The sequence below is a fragment of the Haliotis cracherodii genome, unplaced genomic scaffold (assembly GCF_022045235.1).
Source record: "Haliotis cracherodii isolate W230 unplaced genomic scaffold, xgHalCrac1.p SCAF_5, whole genome shotgun sequence".
Classification (NCBI taxonomy): domain Eukaryota; kingdom Metazoa; phylum Mollusca; class Gastropoda; order Lepetellida; family Haliotidae; genus Haliotis; species Haliotis cracherodii.
In genome coordinates, this window is record NW_027266308.1 from 10,437,220 (window position 1) to 10,458,786 (window position 21,567).

General features: G+C 42.2%; 1 protein-coding gene across 1 annotated transcript; it reads left to right on the top strand.

Moving 5' to 3' along the window:
• Positions 1–1,396: 1,396 nt before the first annotated feature.
• On the top strand, positions 1,397–2,539 carry LOC139442415 (probable G-protein coupled receptor 139). The gene has a single exon (XM_071223227.1). The coding sequence runs from the start codon at positions 1,397–1,399 to the stop codon at positions 2,537–2,539; it is 1,143 nt and encodes a 380-aa protein (XP_071079328.1).
• Positions 2,540–21,567: the final 19,028 nt, after the last annotated feature.

Here is a 21,567-nt window from a genome sequence, read left to right on the forward strand (position 1 = left end):
CAGCCGGGTATCTTGCTTGTAGGACACCGTGTGCGTATACAGAAGGGTGTCTTGCACGTAGAACAGTGTGTACGTATATAGTCGGGCGTCTTGCACGTAGAACAGCTTTGACGTCTACTGCCGGGTGTCTTGCACGTAAAACAGCGTTGACGTATACAACAGGGTGTCATGCATGTTGAAGAAACATCGATAAATCCCAGTAGCACACCGTCCCGCATTCCACTAAAAATCGATTTAATAGAGATTTCTTTCCACAAAAATAGTTCAGTTGACTGGAAAGTTTTATTTGTTACGTTGAATGTCAACGTTTCGGATTGCAAACAGAAGAGATGAAAGGATTTTTTAATTGTCTCACTTTTACGTATTTATATATTTACTGACGTACAGTTTTTATTAAGCAGGATTGTTTGTTTTATTGGAACTTTATAACAATCAAATTTGTAGACTTTGTCTCGTAACGATTTATGCAGAAAAATGGCTTGTAAATTGTCAGTTGATAACCTTGTCATTCGCTATATATACACTTGCTGGAACAGTGCATTGATGAGAATCGATAGTGTGTAAAGGCCGAATATAAATAATATGTGAAAAAAGAAAACGATTATAAACAGTTTTTGGTTATCAATACATTATATTCGCAAATGATTTCCTTCATTAGTACTTTCCGATATTGTAGTGAGCGAGTATGGTTTTACGCCGCTTTTAGCAATATTCCAGCAATATCACGGCGGGTCCGATATTGTAGTCCATTCATTAACGAGACATAAGTGGCATTCTATAATGAGGTTAAATGAAGAAGTGAATGGTTAGCACATCTGGGTCAAGAGGTCACATTAGTTGGTCATCATCCACGCGACAGACCAATAACTTTTTTTTTATAACGAACACGTTTATACCGAACTGACGGATATAACGAATTGTTTTGGGTCCCGTCGATTTTCTGTATGTAGGGTGTATATGTGCCTATAAGGAACTACGGTTATAATGAACTAAAATAAGTGGTCTATTTTAATTCGTTATAACCGTAGTTTACTGTAAATAAAAGAACCATATACACATATTTTTTTGAAGACTTGCCTGAATATTTCCACAAACGCTACGGAATTTGTTCATATTGCTGATCAGGTGAGCTACAGTACCTCGGAACGCCTACCGCTTTCTATTTGACTCAGGAATCTCAGACCGACAACAAAGAACGTGATGGTACATTAAAGATTGTCCATATACATGTCATGCTATGCTACCCGTGAAGTGTGCAGTGTTTAGATAAGGCACAGAGAGAGAGTTGAAGGGAGCATCAATTGACCAGTGGATCTGTGGCCATCGTAGGTACTGGCGGTGACTTGAAGATTTGCTTGCGGGTAAAGTAGGGCGTCAAGAATACATGACAGTGAACATGGCAGTGAACATGACAGTGAACATGACAGACTATGTGAACGCCTCCGTCCCTTCAACAACATCTTCTCCATTGGGGATGGCAAATGTATCCGAGATGGCTGCCTTATTCGTGAGTAATGGGACCAACGACGATAACAGAACCGGTGTCATATGGTTGGCGAATTATTGGTCCAGTTTTGTAGAAAGACCAACATCTCAACAATCTACGTCAGCTGGTGTCTGGATTCGTCTTGTCGGCTTACCACCTGTCATGCTCCTTGGAATTGTTGGAAACATTCTGGCTATATTGGTCATGTCCCGGCCGGCGATGAGACGCCATTCTTTCAGCTCCTACCTGTTGCTGTTGGGCGTCTGTGATACCATATCTCTCCTCGTCCGGTTACTCTTCTGGGTCAACTTATTTCTGGAGTTTCAAGGGTCGCCTGTGGTCATCACTTTCACAAACCTCCCCGCCTGCATCATCAGTGAATATTTCATCACCGTCAACACAGTCGTCTGCTCCTGGGCTGTCGTCTGCATCACATACGAGCGGGTAATTATAGTGATCTTTCCTCTGACTGGTACCAAGTTGTGCAAGCCATTTATCTCCCGCAGGGTCGTCGTCCTGCTCATCCTGTTCCCCCTCCTGTTGATGTCCTACATTCCCTTCAACACGAAGTACCTACCAAACCTTGGCTGCGTCATGCGCTACGTACCAGACATGATGATCCATTACGTCATGGCCACGACGTTCGTAACCATGCTCCCCCTAGCTCTCATCTTCTTTGGAAATGCTGTCATAATAATACAACTAAAACGTCAAAACAAAGCAATAACCGGAACCGGAAACCGCGAAGACAAAGTCAGCCGGGTAACTACCATGTTGGTGACGGTGTCCTTGACCTTCTTCATTCTTGTTTTGCCGAACGCGCTGATGGCGTTGTTGCTCGCCCTCCGGTCTGATTGGGGTTTTCTCCGTGTAGCTGTGGATCCTGCCGCCTTCCTTTGGGATCTCAACTTCGCCATTAACTTCTACCTTTACGTCATCACCGGTGGCAACGTGAGAACCGAGGCGAGGGAGATGTTATCATGTATTAAGGCAATGTCTAACACTGGAACTACACCTGCGCTACAGCGAGACGGTGCCGTGGCACGGAAGTAAGACGAGCGGTGTTGTGTGACAATCCTATTGACGTTGATATGTTATCAGAAGCTGTTAATCCTAAATGTTACCTAGATCTTTATGTCTGAAGCCTTTTAGAGTTAATTATCGTGGATGAGCTGATACGTGATGCTAGGATACATAACTATTTGTTACCCCTATTTGTTAGTGCAACAGTATCAATGTTCACATGAGCTGTAACAGCTTTTCTATCTTTAAAACTGGTTATGATAAAAACTACTACACATGGAACATATTTGCTGAAGAAAAAAGCTCTTGGTGGCATTTCCAAACAGAGTGACATAGTTCTTCGCTTTTTATGACGGATGAACTTCGGATTCATTAATATATTGAGGAAGAGAATTCATATATGTCAGCTTCCAGTTGAGTTGGCTTCCATTTCTCCGTTGCTAATCACCTATCAACGCCAATTAACTGTTGGCTTCCCTTGTTAAGTTTCGACCTTTGTTATCTTATTACTTTTGTTGTTCTTCGGGCTTTCCTCCCACATTATGCTGACACACCGCGATATAACTGGAATACTGTTAAAAGCGACGTTAAACCCAACTCACTCACTCACTCATATAATCCGAAAATGTTCATCATAATAATAAATTGACATCCATAAATTCTCACTAAATGTATCACTTCTAAATGTCATTCAATGACATTAATATAATGGTTACATGATTTCTGATTTATGAAACGTATTCATAACGTTGACCTAGTTTGATAAAAAAAAATCACGCATATTCAGAAGAAGTCCAAATGCAATGCAGTCAGTTCACCAAGTTCATGCTCATGGCGCTACGTACGTTGAAGCAGGTTATGCTACAGCAGGGACAATGTCCTGGCTGGGGGCGAGGGGTGTTGAATTTAGACTGAATAGTGCTGCTTGAAAAGGTGGGTCTTTAGAAGTGACTTGAAGGATGGGGGTGATGGTGAGAGCTTAAGATCTGTTGGTAGATTGTTCCAAAGTGTTGAAGCATAGGATTTGAAAGATCTGTGAGCAAGTTTTCAAGAGTGTTCCTGGAACTTGCAACATAATATATTTATGATAGTTGACAAATCTTGTCAAACGACATGGCTATCGTGAATCTCAAGCCCCGACAAAAACAGACGTAGCTAGTTTCACGAGTAGCACATGTGAAAGAGGGAATGAGGTTATTGTACCGTTGAACAGTATTGCAGCTCTACCATGGCGTGTCGGTTTGATGTAACAGTCAAAAAAGGTCCTACCACTTTGATGCAACTCACGGGCAGGGGTATATGGTATATGTTTCTTTTTTGTTGTTGTTGTTGTATAACGCCGCACTCATGAATATTCCAGGTATATGTTGGCGGTCTGTAAATAATCGAGTCTTGACCAGATCGATCTACGCAACTGGGATACAATGACATGCATCAGCCGAGTCAGCGAGCCTGACCGCCGATCTCGTTAGCCACCATTTTGTTTAAAGCAAATACAAGTGATATGAGAGATGAAATCTGATTAGCCAGTAGGAAGGACATAGAAGGGACATAACTCGTCATAGCCACTGGTGGTGCTGCGATCGAGCCTGTAAATTCAAGCCTCGTTCGGCAAGGGTGAAAACTGGACTTTTAAGGTCAGTTAACTCCCTTGCCTCGGGAAGATGCGTTTACACATGTAGCTAATGTATTCGTATGTGTATTGAAGTCTAACTGCAACACAGCAAGATGAAGTCATGAATGAGTGAGTGAGTTGGGTTTAACGCCGCTTTTAACAGTATTCCAGTTATATCACGGCGTGTCAGCTTAATGTGGGAGGAAAGCCCGAAGTGATGCAGGTCTCAGACGTTTACCACTTCGGTAAAACCCACGGGCACGGGTATGGTGCTGACAAACCTAGAAACATAATTGGGGCGAACCGGGATTCGAACCCACAATCATAGGTTTCTGGCGTGCGCCAAGGGACGCAACTCTGCACAGCGAATCGCGGCGCCTTAGACGACTGGGCCACCCGTGCCCCCAAGTCATGAATGAACATCGATACATTTAAACGTGGCGCCCAAAGTTCCATGCATCTTTCGTCCCGCTCAGATACGTACAATTGTTTGAAGTCTGTATTATGTTGAGATCTTGCCCTGTGAAATATTCCTGCATATTTATATAATAGATAAGAGTGGTACGGGTAAACATACATATGTTGTAAAGTAGGTATAGAGCGGCTTTGTTCTCGTGGATGAGGTGACATCTGATGTCAAGATGTATTGCCATTCGTTACACCGCGCTTTCCATCAGCTGTAATAGCACAATAATACCGTGGTTGAAATACATGGAGGATATTTTATTTCTTGAGTGAAATATCATGTTTTCCTCATCGAGTGACGGGGAGAAAGGAGCTATTTTTACGAGTGGCGTATATGCTTTTTTGTGTAGTTGTCTACAGGAAAATAAAAATGTTTCATGGGAAATGTGAAACCTTGAAACCATCGTTAATCTCATTAAAATTATATATTAGTTCAAAGATCGTATAATAATGAGTCTGTGTAAAAGTGAGTTAAGTGAGTTTATCGTATTTTAACTTTGGCACAAATAAAATATATAGTCTCAGTTAGTGAATTTGTGTTTCGTTCCTACAGTCGTATTATCAGTATGCAGAGGGAGGGAGTTGATGGATGCTCAGAGGTTAGGGGAGGCGGACGAGGAGGGGGTGGGGGGCATCTTCTCGAGACAAGGAAGGGAGTAAACTGACTGAAAACGTCCTGTTTCCATGTTTCCATGTCGAACCAGGTTGGTGGTTGGTTGGTTTGTCGGAGATTTAACGTGCGCTTTCCGCGTGTAATAATAACACTTAAGCGTATCTCGCACACGGGGCTGCACTTATAGTATTGGGAAAAAAAGCGTAATGAATAAGATAAAGAAGTGCAACCCCCAAAAATATAAATTCCAATAACCTAATCTACGCAGCTAAGGGGGACGGGTGATGGGTGGATGGGAGTGGGGATAAAACCAGGCTCCAATTATGGAGTTATATTTTGGCTGGACTAACGAGTCTCTGCATATCCAATCAAAATCGCGAAACGACATCGACTTCCGGTTCGTAAACAACATGGACTTCAACGTGCAGATTTTGGTCGACTGCAGGATTTGCAAAGCATGTGTACCGTCAACTGGGCGTCGACACATATTTTCCAAATCTTTTCATGTTTTTAATCTAGGTGCTCGCGTGATTTGATGCACTTCGCGAAGATCCATTTTATTACAATATATATCTTGATCGTCGATCAGATCTTGACTAGGCGCCGCCATTTTCCTTGGAGCAAATGCAAGCGATATGAGAGGTGGAATCTGATTGGTCAATAGGTGGGGCATAGAAGGGACATGACTCTTAATGGAAACTAGTGGCGCTACGATCGAGCCTGTAAATTCCAGCCTAGTTCGGCAAGGGTGGAGTCAGTTAACTCCCTTGCCTCGGGAAGATGCGGAGCATCCCGAGCTACGTTACCTTTACATAATACTGCAGCGGACTCGCGATATTGCATCACCGTAAATCGTCCGATCCCTCCACATATAATTCGTACAACAACGCTTTTAATAATTTTAGGAGGTAGCTGTCAGATTGCATGTGCAAAGGATCAGTTTAAAAGTTTAATTTTGGATAATGAAACTAACTGTTTACGTTTAACGACAATCCCCAAAACATACTAAAAAAACCTTCTTGTGGAAATGTTGACATTAGGAAAACTGAAATAATCGCGCCAGTAAACAACTTCAGCAGAAGGAACACCAACTCATGGCGGGACACCAGAAATGATCTGTATGTATTGTACCCTTGTTGAGAATCGAACCCGGACCTTCGTTGTGACGAGTGAACGCATTTAACCACATGCCTAAACCATCGCCCCTTAACAACAACGAGGGTGAGATTGAAGTTCACCCTACATAAACTCCGTTCTTACAGTAATGGCATATTAAATTACAGGATCCATAACCCGCATGGAACATTCATCGTCACACATTTCATGCTGTCATTTTGATCACCCAGCACCGCTATCTTAGTCATCGATCGAGTCTTGCTGACAAATCAATAATACGTGCTTTTACACATGTGGATTGGAACAGACAGTGATTGACTTCCGGGGCCGGCGAATCCAGTCCGTGAAATACCATCCTATCTCGGCACCAGCCACCCGGTATATGGTTATATCCGATTTCCGTTCTCCGTGGTACCCGAGTTCCACGTGGAGTTACACGTGATGATAAAAGAATAGTGACTCCCACACAACTCATCAAAACAAACACTCCCTGGGGACGATCTTATAGCGTTTGGTGCAGAAACATTAGTAGTGGATTATGTCTTGTCATTGGTGAAGTCGCAGTAGCAGTAGAAGAAGTATTAGTAGTAGTGGTAGTAGAAGTAGTAGTAGTAGTTTTGTTTGTTTGTTTGTTTGTTGTGTACGCCGTACTCAGTAATATTCCAGCTATATAACGGCGGTCTGTAAATAATCGAGTCTGGATCAGACAATCCAGTGATTGACACCGCCGTTTTTAACATTATTCCAGTTATATCACAGCGTGTCAGCTTAATGTGGAAGGAAAGCCCGAAGTGATGCAGGTCTCAGACCTTTACCACTTCGATGAAACCCATGAGCACGGGTATGGTGCTGACAAACCTAGAAATATAATTGGGGCGAACCGGGATTCGAACCAACAATCATAGGTTTCTGGCGTGCCCAAGAGACGCAACTCTGCACAGCGAATCGTGGCGCCTTAGACGACTGGACCACCCGTGTCCCCGATTGACATCATGAGCATCGATTCACGTAATTGGGATCGATGACATGTATCAACCAAGGCAGCGAGCCTGACCGCCCGATCCCGTTAGTCGCCTTTTACGACAAGCATAGTCGCCTTTTACGGCAATCATGGGTTGCTGAAGACCTATTCTACCCCGGATCTTCACGGGTCTAGTAGTAGTAGTAGTAGTAGTAGTAGTAGTAGTAGTAGTAGTAGTAGTAGTAGTAGTAGTAGTAGTAGTAGCAGCAGTTGTAATGGTGGCAGTATAGTAGCGCACACACACACACACACACACACACACACACACACCACACCACACCACACCACACGAACAAAACACAAAAAAGCACGCATAAAAACACTTTACAGAATGGGCAAACAAATAACATCATCCACTGTTCAGTTTGAGTGCGAGTTTGATTCAATCTCATTATAATCAGACCTTAGTTCTCGCTACCGCTAAACAAAGATCTGAAGACATCCCATTAGGGTAACTAGGCAACTAACTGACCAGACGTTTATCGTCAGTTTACTCACTTGCCTTGGCAAGACGGTGTAAGGTTGGTCAGTTCGACATGGGCATGAGTCTGTGGTGCAATAAAACTTGCATATTAATAATATATTGCGCGGACATGAAATATGATCGTGTGGCTATAGAATATGTGTACCGAGTTTTCATGCGACGATGCAATACACGATAGGTTTTTACTGTTTCGATACAAGACGATACACTTGCTGAAATATATTACTTAATACTCAGCAATTTTATCAGTCAACTATCTCAAAATGTGTTTAAGCGTTGGTTCGAAAACCTTGGTTCATTTCCCCACAATTTCGAGTGAAACCCGTTCTTGGTCTCCCCGCCCTGACATAGTAGTCCGGTAATTAAAGGTTTATTTTTCATGAAGGTTCAACAAAATTGACGGAAAAGGTTTTTTAACACATTTCACTGCCTTGATAGGTCTACTTTAAAAAAAATAATAGTTTACCAAAATTTGACTTGGGGAAACACTCAAAATAGGTCAAATACAAGATGGCCGCCATCAATACAAACGAAAATCGAAAAAGTAAAAAAAAAAGAATCAATCAAAAATCTAAACATGGATGATGACTCTATTTATAATCAACTTCATAAGATTAAGACAGGGAAATATATATTTAACAATTTTAAAGTGAAATCTTACACAGAAATAAATTACGGCTGCCCGAAATGTGAAAAAAATGCAATTGTTCCATATCGGACTACAAAATACTTAACACGGCCTTATAAAGAGGGAATAACCCTGCAATACTACAGTTTACAAGTCAAACTTACTATCAATTTAAATGTCTAAAGTTCAAGACAGTCACACTCATATATTGGACATGAAGAGACGATTATTCAGTAATGTCAGAGAAGTCATGACTTGGTCCATTTGAAAATGTTATCCCTTTGCATTGTCCACATGCTGAGGTACATTGTAGACAAAAAAATTCTGCATGAGCATGTGTTTTCATCACACTTTCCAGTGCAATTGTATCTGATTATTTTCAACAGAAATTTAGGAGTGACAGCTTGGTGCCTTGTGATTGGTTTCAATATATTGCCCTTGTTGCTCTTGTGAAACGTCCAGCCCCATTCTGTCGCATCCATATTGTTGCCTAGCCAGGTCTGCACTTGGAGTCAGACTCGTTGGCTGGGCAATCTGGCAGCATCTGATGTCGGTGGAAGGTGTCGAAGGGTTAGGTAATTTGAGCTTGATAGATACCTTCTCAGTGAATTTTGTCACACGTTCAGAATTCAAATCCAAGCCAGGCATACAGCCGCAGAGGATTGCAAGTGCCTGATTACCAGCCTGCTCGATTTCTGCATGGTTTCCACCTGTCACCATGAAAACCTTTGAATATTCCTGAGACCATCCCTATGCCATATGGCCTCAATGTTGTGTCGGTCCCTGACAATGCATGTACAAAGAGCAAAGAATGGCTGAGATTAGGATCAAGGATCATCTGTAGGATGAAGATGTCAGTGATCTTTGTACTTGTCTGAAGAAAGATGGCCTCCAGTTCTTCTCTGATGGGTCTCATCCTTGGTAAAAAAAACACCACAATAACCATCAAACACGATAAGAGCATTGCAGAAGCGGTTCCTCAAGAAATGAGCCCGCACAGCTTGTGACACAGATTTGCCGTACAACATCTGATCTGTACTACCCTCTGAATATACTTGAGTGATGATCTCCTTTAACCCAGATCCAGCCATCAGATTCCCAACTGTACCCACAAAACTCATCTAAGTATGGAATCCCCCCAAGACCAGGGCTATTTGATGCAAGGGGCTCTCAGCTGGCCGTGATTCGAAGATCATGTATGCAATTCACCAAAGTTGCTGGTCGATTGTAATAACCGGTGTGATTCCATGTCGTCTGGCATATTTTGAAATATACTCCAGCATTGATCTGACACAGGATTCGTCACATGGTGTCACGTTGATAATCAACAAGAATATCTCAGAGCTCTTCCTGGGGTATGGAATGTCAGAATGGAGCAACTGCATGCAACTGGAACACAGTGGTCAACACACACAGAAGTGGCGCACTCCACAAATTATCTAGTTTGCTATTCTTTTCATCAAGACAGAAGTCACCAATTGGTGAATAGATAATGTTCGCCAGCACTGCCTTTGGATTTCTTTGTGAGAATGGTTTGACACTGTTGATTTTTTTAACATCATCCAAGTCCACCTTAACTCTTGGTACCCTCCGTCTCACCATCTCGCCCATAGCATGGATTGAGCCAGTCCCATCAAACCTTTTGCTGGCATGATCTATATAACCAGCCTGGTATTGCACGAATGTATCTGCAATGTCTCTGATTAGGTGAACACCATGAGTGGTCACCGAGAATTTTCTAAATTTACGAGGAGCTGAAACCGAGTTGGCTTATCATATCCACTAAATTACTATGACCATATATGTGTTATAGTGTGATACTTTGTCAAACCTGTCGAGGAGGCAGAAATGATGGGGACATTTCGAATGCATTATTGCCTGACCCAATGACGCAGCTCAGCTCTTGATGATAGCTTGAAGGAGGATGCGTAATGCATGTGGGAGGTAATCAAGATTGGTGTCAATCAATGCCATCTGCTCATTGTCGAGATACACATCAACATGTTTCGACATGCTCTCTACCTGCGTATGAATGTATCCTCCTCCAACTTTAATCAAACTGTCCATGTCGGATTTGTCTACCTTTGCAACATTTTCATATGCCGTAAGAGATGCAATGTTAGGTTGTTGCCTGATTTGTTATGAATACCTTGTTCCCATAGTGATTCATGAATTCCCTTTTCAGCTGAGATGTAGTGTGTAGTTGATTATCACTCAGTGCACTCATTGACTTCATAATGTGATGCAAATTGTCCAAAGGAATCGTTTCATCATCATTCTCTTCCCAGTAATAAATGGCAATCTCAAATGCTGTCATCTAGGACATACACTTCGGTCGACCAAGTCTCCATTTCTTTGGTGGAGCCTCCCCATGTTCAATACAAGCTGCAGGTATACTTGTCCCTCTCCGAAAATTCGTATCACAAGCATGGTGATGGATAGCTTCTTCAGCTGGTAGATTGTATATGGGCACAATACTTGACTGTACCATCTTGGTCCAATCATCTTGCCTGTTGACACAGTATGTTGCAGACATATGTTGAGTAACTGAAGAGCCATCGCAGGGCTGAAGTACACTTCTATATGGATGTTTGTACAAGTACCACATAGAAAACAGTGAGTTTTAAAATTTAAGGCTTTAACATATGATCAAAAGGTTTCAGCTACTTTGATTGCCTTTGGATTTTTATGCATACTTCGACACTGTCTGTGTACCAACAGGCTACAGTTGTATATGATGTCTGGTGCATCGAATTTACAGCAGCATTTTGCTGTCAACTTCACATAATCCTGGGGTTTGTCCAGGTTAACTGGTTCCATACATAGCAAACAAGTCGCCATCTGTGATCTACATAGGACACCTTCAGTTGAGAATAGTCACCTGCGAATAGTAACAGTTGATAGAAATATGGTTGACATGTGTCCAGATACAAATGTTGCTTTTCCGATTATAGCAAATGATTTTTGTGCTAAATGTCTTGATTATATCTTCTGAATTAACTTTTAATAAAGTTTCTGAGAAGCTAATACCATTTGAGAAAAATAACTGCTTCCCGGAGTTTGGATTATCTCCCTTGATTTTCCTTTAAACAAATGTTGATGTTAATTTTAAGGCTCTGTTTCAAATTTTATATTTATATTCGTTCATATTTTCATCAGTTATTCCTCTCTAGAGCCAATCAACTATCAACAAGTTTTCATTTTAGCTATAAAAGAAAAATAGCTTATACATACCTTTATGTTCTTGAGGTCTATCTTTAAGACATTGTATGCTCGCCCGCCATTTTGAAGAAGGGAATACTTTGGGTTTTTTCAATTATATTTGTTTCTAACTTGATTATTTACGTGAAGACAATAAACTGCATGATTTTATATGCAAAACGTCAACATAATAATAAATCGGTTCATGTTCTGCAAGAATTACTGAAAAATTTATGTACTTTTTCGTCATTTTGAAGCATTATTTTAAATTTCTATGTGTATTTTCCTTTCAAAATTGTTAAATATACATTTTTTGGAATTTATCCTGGCAAGCTAATATAGATAGACTCATCATAAATGGGTTTTTTGTTATTGGTTCCACGTTTATGACTATTATTACTTTTGCTGGTGGCCATCTTGGATTTGACCTATTTTCGGATGGTTCCCCATGTCCTATTTTGGTAAACTATTTTTTATTTTAATGTATAGGTGCCAAGGCACCAAAATCCAGCAATAAACCTTTTCCGTCAATTTTGTTGAACCTGGTTCTTTTAATTACTGGACTATAGGTCAAACGCTGCTAAAGGCGACGTTCGCGATATTCACACACTCAGAATAGATATGGGCAAATTGGATTTTATATCAATGGGTTTGCACTACTTTCAAAGTACATGTACTTAAAAGACTCGTATCAAGTCTACATTAGATACATTGACCGAGTCTTTTACGCCGCTTTGTGCAATATTACAGCGATATCACGACAGGGGACACCGGAAAATTGGCTTCACAAATTGTACACATGTGGGGAATCGAACCCCGGTCTTCGACGTGACGAGCAAATGCTTTAACCACTCGGCTGCCCCACCGCCTCCTGAGCCATTGAGACTTAACGACCACTTCCAGCTCGTGCCAATACTGATTTGTTTTCCTTTTGTATGTTTCCCGTTCAGAAAGGACTAACTTGTTTGTGTGTTGTTTATTAAGCTATCAGCAATATCCGATCTCTATTAGGACGACCTGCAAATAATCGAGTCTTGGTCAGACAGTACAGTGACTGACATCGTGAACATCGATCCACACATGCGATGACATGCATCAACCAAGTCACCAAGATCATGACCATCCGATTCATTGAGAAGCCTCCCACGGGTACCAATGAAGACAAACAGCATGTCAATTGGTCAACTGAAGATAAATGACGTGTCAATTGGTCCGCTGAAGACAAACAAAGTGTCAGTCGGTCCACTGAAGACAAAGTGTCGGTTGGTCCACTGAAGATAAACAACGTGTCAGTTAGTCCACTGAAGACAAAGTGTCGGTTGGTCCACTGAAGACAAACAAAGTGTCAGTTGGTCCACTGAAGACAAAGTGTCGGTTGGTCCTCTGAAGAAAAACAACGTGTCAGTTGGTCCTCTGAAGACAAAGTGTCAGTTGGTCCACTGAAGACAAACAACTTGTCGGTTGGTCCAGTGAAGACAAATAACTTGTCAGTTGGTCCTCTGAAGACTTACGGAGTGTCAGTTGGTGCACTGAAGACAAACAACGTGCCAGTTGGTCCACTGAAGACAAAGAACTTGTCAGTTTGTCCACTGAAGAAAACAACTTATTGGTTGGTCCACTGAAGACAAACAAAGTGTCATTTGGTGCACCGAAGACTAACAATACGTCGGTTGGTCCACTGAAGACAAACATAGTGTCAGTTGGTCCACTGAAGACTAACAGTATGTCGGTTGGTCCACCGAAGACAAACAAAGTGTCAGTTGGTCCACTGAAGACAAACAACGTGCCAGTTGGTCCACTGAAGACAAAGAACTTGTCAGTTTGTCCACTGAAGAAAACAACTTATTGGTTGGTCCACTGAAGACAAACAAAGTGTCATTTGGTGCACCGAAGACTAACAATACGTCGGTTGGTCCACTGAAGACAAACAAAGTGTCAGTTGGTCCACTGAAGACAAACAACATGTCACTTGGTCCGCTGAAAACGAACGGAATGTCAGTTGGTCCACTGAAAACTAACGGAGTGTCAGTTGGTCCACTGAAGACTAACGGTGTGTCAGTTGGTCCACTGATAACAAACGGTGTGTCAGTTGGTCCACTGAAGACTAACGGAGTGTCAGTTGGTCCACTGAAGACTAACGGTGTGTCAATTGGTCCACTGAAGACTAACGGTGTGTCAGTTGGTCCAATGAAGACTTACGGAGTGTCAGTTGGTCCACTGAAGACTAACGGTGTGTCAGTTGGTCCACTGATAACAAACGGTGTGTCAGTTGGTCCACTGAAGACTAACGGAGTGTCAGTTGGTCCACTGAAGACTAACGGTGTGTCAATTGGTCCACTGAAGACTAACGGTGAGTCAGTTGGTCCAATGAAGACTTACGGAGTGTCAGTTGGTCCACTGATATCAAACGGTGTGTCAGTTGGTCCACTGAAGACTAACGAAGTGTCAGTTGGTCCACTGAAGACTAACGGTGTGTCAATTGGTCCACTGAAGACTAACGGTGTGTCAATTGGTCCACTGAAGACTAACGGTGTGTCAGTTGGTCTAATGAAGACTAACGGAGAGTCAGTTGGTCCATTGAAGACTAACGGAGTGTCAGTTGGTCCACTGAAGACAAACAACGTTTCAGTTGGTCCACTGAAGACAAACAACGTGTCAGTTAGTCCACTGAAGACTAACGGAGTGTCAGCTGGTCCACTGGAAACAAACAACTTGTTGGTTGGTCCACTGAAGACAAACAAAGTGCCAGTTGGTCCACTGAAGACTAACAGTATGTCGGTTGGTCCCCTTAAGAGAAACAACATGTAATTTGGTCCACTATAGACAAACAACATCTCAATTGGTCCACTGAAAACGGACGGTGTGTCAGTTGGTCCACCGAAGACTAACAGTGTGTCAGTTGGTTCACTAAAGACAAACAACATGTCAATTGGTCCACTAAAGACAAAACAAGGTGAAATACCATTTCCAGGTCGAGTGAAATACCTCTTCTTATGGGACATACTTTCAGTGATTGACACTATTATTTGCACTCTAAGACAAGAGCTGTTAGAAATACATCATGTTTATCGCATCTCGAGACCTGAAAAAGTTGACATTTTCACTCGTAGCTGTGATACTTACGAAAATATCAATGTCGTCAGGTCACTCGGTGAGAAAGGCATATTATTTGACAATAAAAGCAATTTATCCTCAATTATTAAATCGTGCCGTAATTTGCCTTGATGGCAGTATGGCAGTAAGTGTACAACTAACAGGGTCGTGTCGTGCACTATAGTTTAGTTCCCTGAACCAATTACCAGACACTTCACATTAATCAACAACCGTGTATGCACACAGTTAATGGCCCGGAAGTGAGAGCTGTCAACTAACAATGTCAACATCTGTCCGAATAGACAACACTTGACACACAACTTGGGAGATCGATCTACACTGTTATATATCGGTGATTAGAGTACATTAAAAGGAATATCTAATTGATTTGATGGCAGTTTGTATGCGGTACCTCTGAGATGGATAATGGTAGGCATTAGTCTGAAGCCAAGATTTATCTATTTTTACTTCGGCAATCGGGTGATATCGTTGACGGATGCTCTTGCTGTCAAACACCGCTTTGCCCGCTTCTGTACCAACAAACTTGATTCACAGACCAACGCATATTCCCGAGTCAAGAGAGTTAACTGACTTTAAAAGTCCAGTTTCCACCCTTGCCGAACTTGGCTGGAATTCCTGGGCTCGATCGTAGCGCCACCAGTGGCTGTTACAAATTAAGTCCCTTCTATGTCCCTCCTATGGACCAATCAGATTCCACCTTTCGTATCACTTGCATTTGCTTCAAACAAAATGGCGGCGCCCAGTCAAGACGATCTGATCGATGATCAAGATCTATATTGTGATAAAACGGGTCTTACATCGCGAAGTACATCAAATCACGTGAGCACCTTGATTAAAAACTTGAAAAGATTCCGAAAATATCTGTTGACAACGAGTTGGAAGTGCACATGCTGTGCAAATCCTGCAGTCGACCGAAATCTGCACGACAGTTGACGAACCGGATTTCGATTTCGGTGCGCACTGGACTTTTATAGTCAGTTAACTCTCTTGCCTCGGGAAGATGAGACCAACGTGAGCTATATGCTTTCGTCTGTAAAATTTAATCTGCAATGTTTTCATCTTTAATTTTTTTTGCTGATTGAGTGCGGCGTAAAACAACAAACAAACAAAACAGTGAGCCTGACCACGATCCCGTTAGTCGCCTCTTACGGCAAGCATTGGTTACTGAAGACCCGGCTCTTCACGGGTCCTAATGCATGGATCATCTTATTCAAAATATCCGTGTGTTTTGCTGGATCATCCGTCATCCGTCACAACAGTATGTCTTGCAGAACAAACGCACCAGCTATCTTTATTGATACAGACAACCGCACTCCAGCCGAAAGAAGAGATGACTCATCCGATTGGTTGAAAGTAGGTGCTAGACCTATTTGTGAAGCATAGTAGCCCCATATAGGGCAGAATCGTACGCTTGGTAATACAATTATGAAAATTGGCACACAGGCACTATGGCTATTAACAATTTGATTCAAGACGGGAGCCCAACCAGATTTGACCTATGGCTGCCGTGGCCATTTTGGAAAATGTCCGCCGTCCAGATTTTGAACATCTCTTATCTTGGTAGACTAACATTTAGTCTATGAAATGTTATATTACACAATGCCCTTCTTGACTCTAAAGTGCTCGTGGGTTTCACTGAAGTGGTAAACGTCTGAGACCTGCATCACTTCGGGCTTTCCTCCCACATTAAGCTGACACGCCGTGATATGACTGGAATAATGTTAAAAGCGGCGTTAAACCCAACTCACTCACTCACTCTTGACTCTAAAAATAAAATATTTCTTTCCCTATGCTGATTTCAGAGACTAGACATTTTGAGAGCCTTCCTATCAGAACAATCTTGAAATGTAGTATGGGCATATGTAAGTGTCCAAATAAATATTCTAAAGCACATTCTCTGATCCCCTTATCAACCGATCTGGATCTACCCCCCACATGGTTTCCATCCCTGTATTTATTACTCCCCTGGACAGCAGTCCTGGTTGGGGGCAGGGGTGGGGGGGTGGGGGGGGGGGGGGGGGGGACAGAGAGGGGGGTGGGGCATGGTAGTATCACATGTCACTGACACACAAAGAACGGCCACATGGTTCCTTTGTGTGACTACTGCTATTGGTTTTGGAGCTGTGCTGTTATATTTATCTGGCTTATTCTATTATTCAGTAACATGTAATGATGGCTTTATCCCCACAAGATTCAGGAACCCCAACCAAACTTTCTAAAACTGTGAATATTTCACCCAAGACTAAAGCTAGTGTTTGCCTTGTGTGTGGGAATGATGTCACAGATGTGAATTACAGGAGGAGATTATTCAGAGGCGACACAAAAACGGACATTTGTTTACTATTTGAGAAGTATCTTGAAGCAAATATTTCAATTGAGTGTTCAACTAATATTGTTTGTAAAAAATGTCAGTTACACTTGTGGAGAGCCAGGGATATCATTGACAAACTTAGAACCTCATACCGTCAAACCGTGTCCCGTTTGTATGATACCCATGGGTCAGAGACTAAGAAACGCTTGCTGAACGAGGATTGTGAACAGAACCCCGCCAGGAGGAAAACATTTCCTACAGGATCAGATTTAGCTGGAGCATCATGTATTGGGAAGGAGACCAGTGACATTACGGTGAGTACAGTTTATTTGATACAAACAATTATGTTTATAAAATCATGATAAAACTTGCATATTAATAATGTATTGCATGGATATGAAATATGATAGTGTGAATATAGAATAGGGGTAAAACGATGCAGCGGTGGATTGTGATATTTCATGCGACGATACCATACACGATACGTTTTTTTCTGTATCGATACAAGACCATACACTAGTTGAAATAAATAACTTAATACTCGTTTAATGACAATCCAGCAATTTTGTCAGTTAACTATCTCAAAATGTGTTGTAATTAGCGTTTCAGGTTCACTACTAAAATAGCCGCTACGAATGCGTCTACAGCTAGCTTTTCCTCTTGAGTGAGTTGGGTTTAACGCCGCTTTTAACAGTATTCCAATTATATCACAGCGGGTCAGCTTGATGTGGGAGGAAAGCCCGAAGTGATGCAGGTCTAAGACGTTTACCACTTCGGTGAAACCCACGAGCACGGGTATGGTGCTGACAAACCTAGAAACATAATTGGGGCGAACCGGGATTCGAACCCGCAATCATAGGTTCCTGGCGTGCCCAAGGGACGCAACTCTGCACAGCGAATCGTGGCGCCTTAGACGACTGGGCCGGCCGTGTCCCCTTTTCCTCTTGAACTTGCTCTGAAGTATTTATACTCAAGAACTTAACACGCGATTTGACGTAAATATGTGTATCGTAGTGCGACCTGTATCGTCATACCAATCATACTGCGACCTTGCTGTAACTTTTAACCCCAGTGAAATAATATATTATGCACCAAAGACAGTTGTCATGAAGCTGAATTTAAATATCATTGTTTGATATGACACCTACTTATGATAGGTGACAGTAATCATTTCCATTTACCATGCAAAATGATTTACAAAACAAATGTAAATATCCCCCGTTTTTTCTTGAACTCTCTCCTGGCTTTTTGAATAAGCGTATACAGTGTATCACTGGGGCGTTGTAAGGCCCCCAGAATGGCGGTAAGCAGACAATATTTACATTTTAGAGATCATCTCAGAAACCTCGTGGCTTATGAAGCTGAAATTGTTTCATGTCCCCTGAAGCAGCTCACAAACTTTAAAACATTGTGGCTGTGGTAGCCATGTTGCCAGACTATGACTGCATTAGGAAATTCTATCTACACTACTAGGTATATGGCAGTTAAGATATCAAATGTGGAATAGGGCTGGCTAGAGTTAGCTAGACATGCTTTTGTATACGTTTCTAGATTTGTTTCCATAAAGATAATATATTCCACAGTCATCGTGCAGGACTAATATCTTGGCTAAAACTAGAGATAGGAAAATAATTTTGGTGAATATACCTATGTTTTCAGGGCGAAACATTACAATTATTATGAAAAATGCATAAATTCTTGAGTAATTTTATTTCCAATTTGAAAGCAATTAAAATGTCAAAATGTACGATCATATCATATCATATGTACCAGTTGAAATATTTTATGAAGATACAGATCTATTGTTACAATTTGTTTTAAACAACTGCAAGTATTTGCGACAGCCATTTGTTTTTTCTGACGTTGTAACCACTTCAAGCTGACATGTCAATGCTCAAATATTGAATGGGAATTCACGAGATACAGTTTTTTTCACACGGCTGCCACCTGGAAGTTTTTAGCATACGATTGATAGAGTATTCCCAGATGCCTATTTAAAATCGGTATTTTCCATGGTTGCAATTTCCTGGGACCCCAGGGACCTTCATTCCAAGTAGTTGTGATATGGTCCATGTACTTGACCACTTGTTCTCGACCACTTGTTCTCCCTTTGGACCCTTTGGACCCTTAGGACCCTCTATGATGGAGTCGGCCCATACGTCCTCCACTTGGTCAAAAAAAGGTACCAAGGTGAAGAGCCTTGTTGCCAGTCGTCGAAGTACGTTAAAAGATGGTACTTGGGGCTAATACAAGGGACTGTCGTCTCGGAGTCAGTATACTGTTTCTGAGTGGGGTATTCGTGTTAAAATGCGGCATGGTGTCTCAGTGGGCTGGCACTATAAAATCGTCATTAGTCCGGAGTACACACGCACGCACGCACGCACGCACGCACGCACGCACGCACGCACACACGTCGCTACATAAGTGCAATAATTTTGAACGCGATGTTAACCCCATTTCACCTCACCTTTCATCATAAGTTTGTATTGCAGGAAACTATCTCAAACTAAATGAAAATAATGCCTTTTTTCTTTAATAACACACCTGATATAGATCTGAAAATAACCCAATCTCACATCATTCGACTTCGGCAACCTCACCCAACACCACTCTGTCACAATTGTCTCACACACCTAACAAAGTGAATAAGTATATCCCAAGTGGTTACTATGCAAGGCTGGCAACACCGATGAATGAATGAATGAATGAATGAATGAATGGGTTTCAGTTTTCCTTTGGTCATAACGATTGATGACAAATGAACAGTTAGAAGAACCTGTTAATTTGGATTGTAAGTTTCATAAGATGGTTTTTATACCGGACGGCAAAAGAAACGACATCATAGATAGATATATGAGAAACCTCATTTGTCCAAACACTGTAAACATACTTTGAGACATATTAAAAAGATGAAACTGATCATCAAGGTTGAAATTTTAAGTGTCAAATGTTCAAAAAGTGAAACACAACACAAGTCAGTACCTCGTGTGTCCGCCATGTGCATTGATGACTGCCGTGCAACGTCGATACATGGAATGGATGAAGCGGTTGATGAAGGCCATAGGCACTTGAGCCCACACTCTGAGGAACGCCTGATACAGTAATGGTTCTCGTCCGAGAAGAGGACTCTTCTTCACTGCTGGTGGCGCCAATGCTGTGCTTTGTTGCCCACTGATGACGGTCCCGGCGATGACGTGGTGTCAGAATGGGTCCTCGGTGTGGCCTGTGGCAGTGGAGGTGTCTGCTCGTCAATCGTCGACGCACGGTGACCGCACTAATGTGTCGCTGGTGTGCCCCAATGGTCTGTCGAGCAGTTTCCGCAGCAGTAACAAAGCGATCTTGAAGATGCTGACGAAGAATCTGACGATCCTGACGCTGGATCTACGTGGTCGGTCATCTGTAGTGTTTGTGGTCTGGTACCGTTGCTGGAGCCTGTATATGGTCCTTACGTGGACTCGAAATGCATTGGCTACTTGCAGGGCGGTTTGTCCAGCTTGCAATCGTCCAAGGGATTGGTGTCGCTGATTTCTTGTCAATCTTGACATGTGGTAGCAATTCAATAACAAATGAATGTTATCCGATCTGGATGGATTATTACAGGGCAAGAAATGGGGGAACGCATGTGCATTTCAATTTGCACTGAACTCACGTGCATCGGGTTATCATTGACGTTGCCTTGATGCATTTGGGCGATCGGTTTTATTGTCATCTATATATGGAAAAAACAAAAGAGAAACGCACAGGTAGTATGTCGTTCATTGAACCTGACTACACAAAAAATCCGGCATATTAATTGGATATATGTCATTGGAAAATGTTGGTGGCCTGATTTTCGACAAACGGAGCGTCAAAACTCAGCCATTGTCGATTTGCAATGTCTTAAACAGCATTGTTTTCACACTTGTTAGAAAATGTTATGGGGGAAATCAGTAAAGTAAAATGCACGTGCAAGTTATGGCATCCGTAACTCGTGACTGTGGCAATAAAAAGGCAAGCATAAGTCAATAATTCGTCATTCAATTGTCGACATATTTCATGTTCGAAAATGCCGAGACTCAGCGCTGCCGATCGGAACATCGCCAGAGGACGTATCCAACGAGGGGAATCGCAGGCTTCTGTTGCACGCCACTTCAACGGCAATCACAGCACTATTTGCCGATACACATAGTTCAATTCCACTGCAGACCGTCCGAGAACCGGCCGACCAAGAGTTACCACCCCTGTACAGGATCGCTACATGCGGCTGTTCCACCTACTTCATCGCAATGTCACAGCTACGGAGACTGCAGGACGCATCCCTGGCTTGAGGAGGATATCGGACGCGAGGCTGGAATCCGACCCAGAAGACCAGTTATCGTCCCTGTTTTGCAACAGATCCAACTACAGCGATGCTTGCGTTGGTGCCATGCCTTACATCCTTGGAATTGGTGAAACTGGAGACGAGTGTGATTTCTTCTTCAGCAGCGAGATGGAAGACAACGTGTTTATCG